The sequence below is a fragment of the Vicia villosa genome, unplaced genomic scaffold, assembly GCF_029867415.1.
Source record: "Vicia villosa cultivar HV-30 ecotype Madison, WI unplaced genomic scaffold, Vvil1.0 ctg.000828F_1_1, whole genome shotgun sequence".
Taxonomy (NCBI): Eukaryota; Viridiplantae; Streptophyta; class Magnoliopsida; order Fabales; family Fabaceae; genus Vicia; species Vicia villosa.
In genome coordinates this window covers 744,484-746,235 of record NW_026705364.1, presented here as the reverse complement: position 1 = coordinate 746,235, position 1,752 = coordinate 744,484, and the positions used below count along the sequence as shown (strand labels likewise).

Genomic DNA, 1,752 nt, shown 5'->3' with positions numbered 1-1,752 from the left:
AATATTATTTTGAAAAATCGAAGAACGGTCTTCGCAAAGGAGCTTGTATGTTATTATTCTTTGTTAACTCATAAGGTTTTGCTTATTTTATTCAATATTTTATTAACTCATTTTATTTTGCAGTGTTAAGTCTAGCCATCTCAACATTTTTTGAACTTCTAAGTGTTCTGGTATATGCCTTTTATTTTCCAAAATTGTCTATAGTTAAGTATTACCGTTCAAAAGCATCTTCAGAAGGAGCAACAACAGTTGCAGCAGATCTTGCAGTTGCCGGAATCCAGACAAACCAACAAGTAATTTATTTAAACTTGAGATTTTTTTTATGCTCATAGTTTTACTAATGTACTTAGAGGTTTTGAACTTTGTGTATAGGTTGAATGTGATCTTAATGAACAAGAGCGGTTAGGAACTAAGAAGCTTTTTCTTCAAAACATTGACCATGCATTTGCCTTATTCCTTACATATGTCTTGACCCTATCTATTTTGCCTGGATTTTTGTATGAAGATACTGGATTGCATAGGCTAGGAGAATGGTAATAATTTACCGTTTCACTATCTCTTCATGCCTTTAAGTTTGAAAGTGAATTTTAATTAAAAAAACATTTGTGATTATATGTTTAGGTACCCACTTGTTTTGATCTCTGTGTACAACATCACTGATTTGATTTCATCCTACATTCCCATCTTCAAGTGCTTGAAGTGGGAATCAAGAAAGGGATTGCTAATCACATCTCTTTCTAGATTCTTGTTGATTCCAGCCTTTTACTTCACTGCTAGATATGGTGATCAAGGATGGATGATTCTTCTGGTATCATATTTGGGATTGTCCAATGGATATCTCACTGTATGCATTTACACATTGGTCCCTAAGGGGTACAAGGTTAGTTTATTTTCTAACCTTCACTAAAATTGTAGGATTTCGTGAATTATTATTATCAAAACCTTGCATGTTTACGATTTTCTAGGGTCCAGAGCAGAACACTTTGGGCAATTTGCTTGCTCTATGGATGTTAAGCGGTATACTTGTTGGCGTCTCTCTTGGTTGGCTATGGACAGTTGGAAAATCAGAAAAATTCTGATAAGAATTTTAAGAATAAATCTTGAATATTTGTTGGTGTATACATTATCTTATTTTATAGCTTCATTTTGATTCTAGAATTTGTTGGTTTCTTAACGATACTCTTACTAGTCAAGATTGTTATTTCCATTAGTTTATAGTAAAAAGAAGGTTAAATTATGCACACATACATTTAGGAATGGTTGAAAATTAAATTTACATTCTTCAAAATTAAGATTGTTCAACGTATTCACCTGTCGTTTACAATTATATGATTGTTAAATGGTTGTTTTTTACAATTATATTTTCCCTATGTTATTGGTGTGAACAATATTTTATTTACTAAATCATAAATTTGTTTGGTTATATATTATGTCCTTAATTTTTTTTGAAAAAATGACCTTTTCGATTTCAACATATCAAGTACTATTGCAATAAAAATTCAACTAACTCTTGTATATTGGAGTGTTATATTTATGAGTGTCCTAAGCTAGAGTGAAATTCTGGCGTAACAGATCTAGATGTCGTGAAAGATGTCGAGACATGTGATCTGTCAAGAAACATAAGCAAGGTATATACATAAAATTATGCCAAACTGAAAGATAAATTACACCAGTAATTATTGACCCTGTTCGGTGAAATCACACCTACTCTGGGAGCATACCAAGTTAGGAATGAAGTCCACTATCAGCAGT

General features: G+C 31.9%; 1 protein-coding gene across 1 annotated transcript; it reads left to right on the top strand.

Moving 5' to 3' along the window:
• Nucleotides 1-8: 8 nt before the first annotated feature.
• On the top strand, nt 9-1,256 carry LOC131631455 (equilibrative nucleotide transporter 6-like; the record flags this gene model as incomplete). Its single annotated transcript, XM_058902251.1, has 5 exons — nt 9-45; nt 124-293; nt 373-533; nt 622-880; nt 966-1,256. Coding segments are annotated over 5 exons (741 nt in total), but the record flags the coding sequence as incomplete, so codon positions are not given.
• Nucleotides 1,257-1,752: the final 496 nt, after the last annotated feature.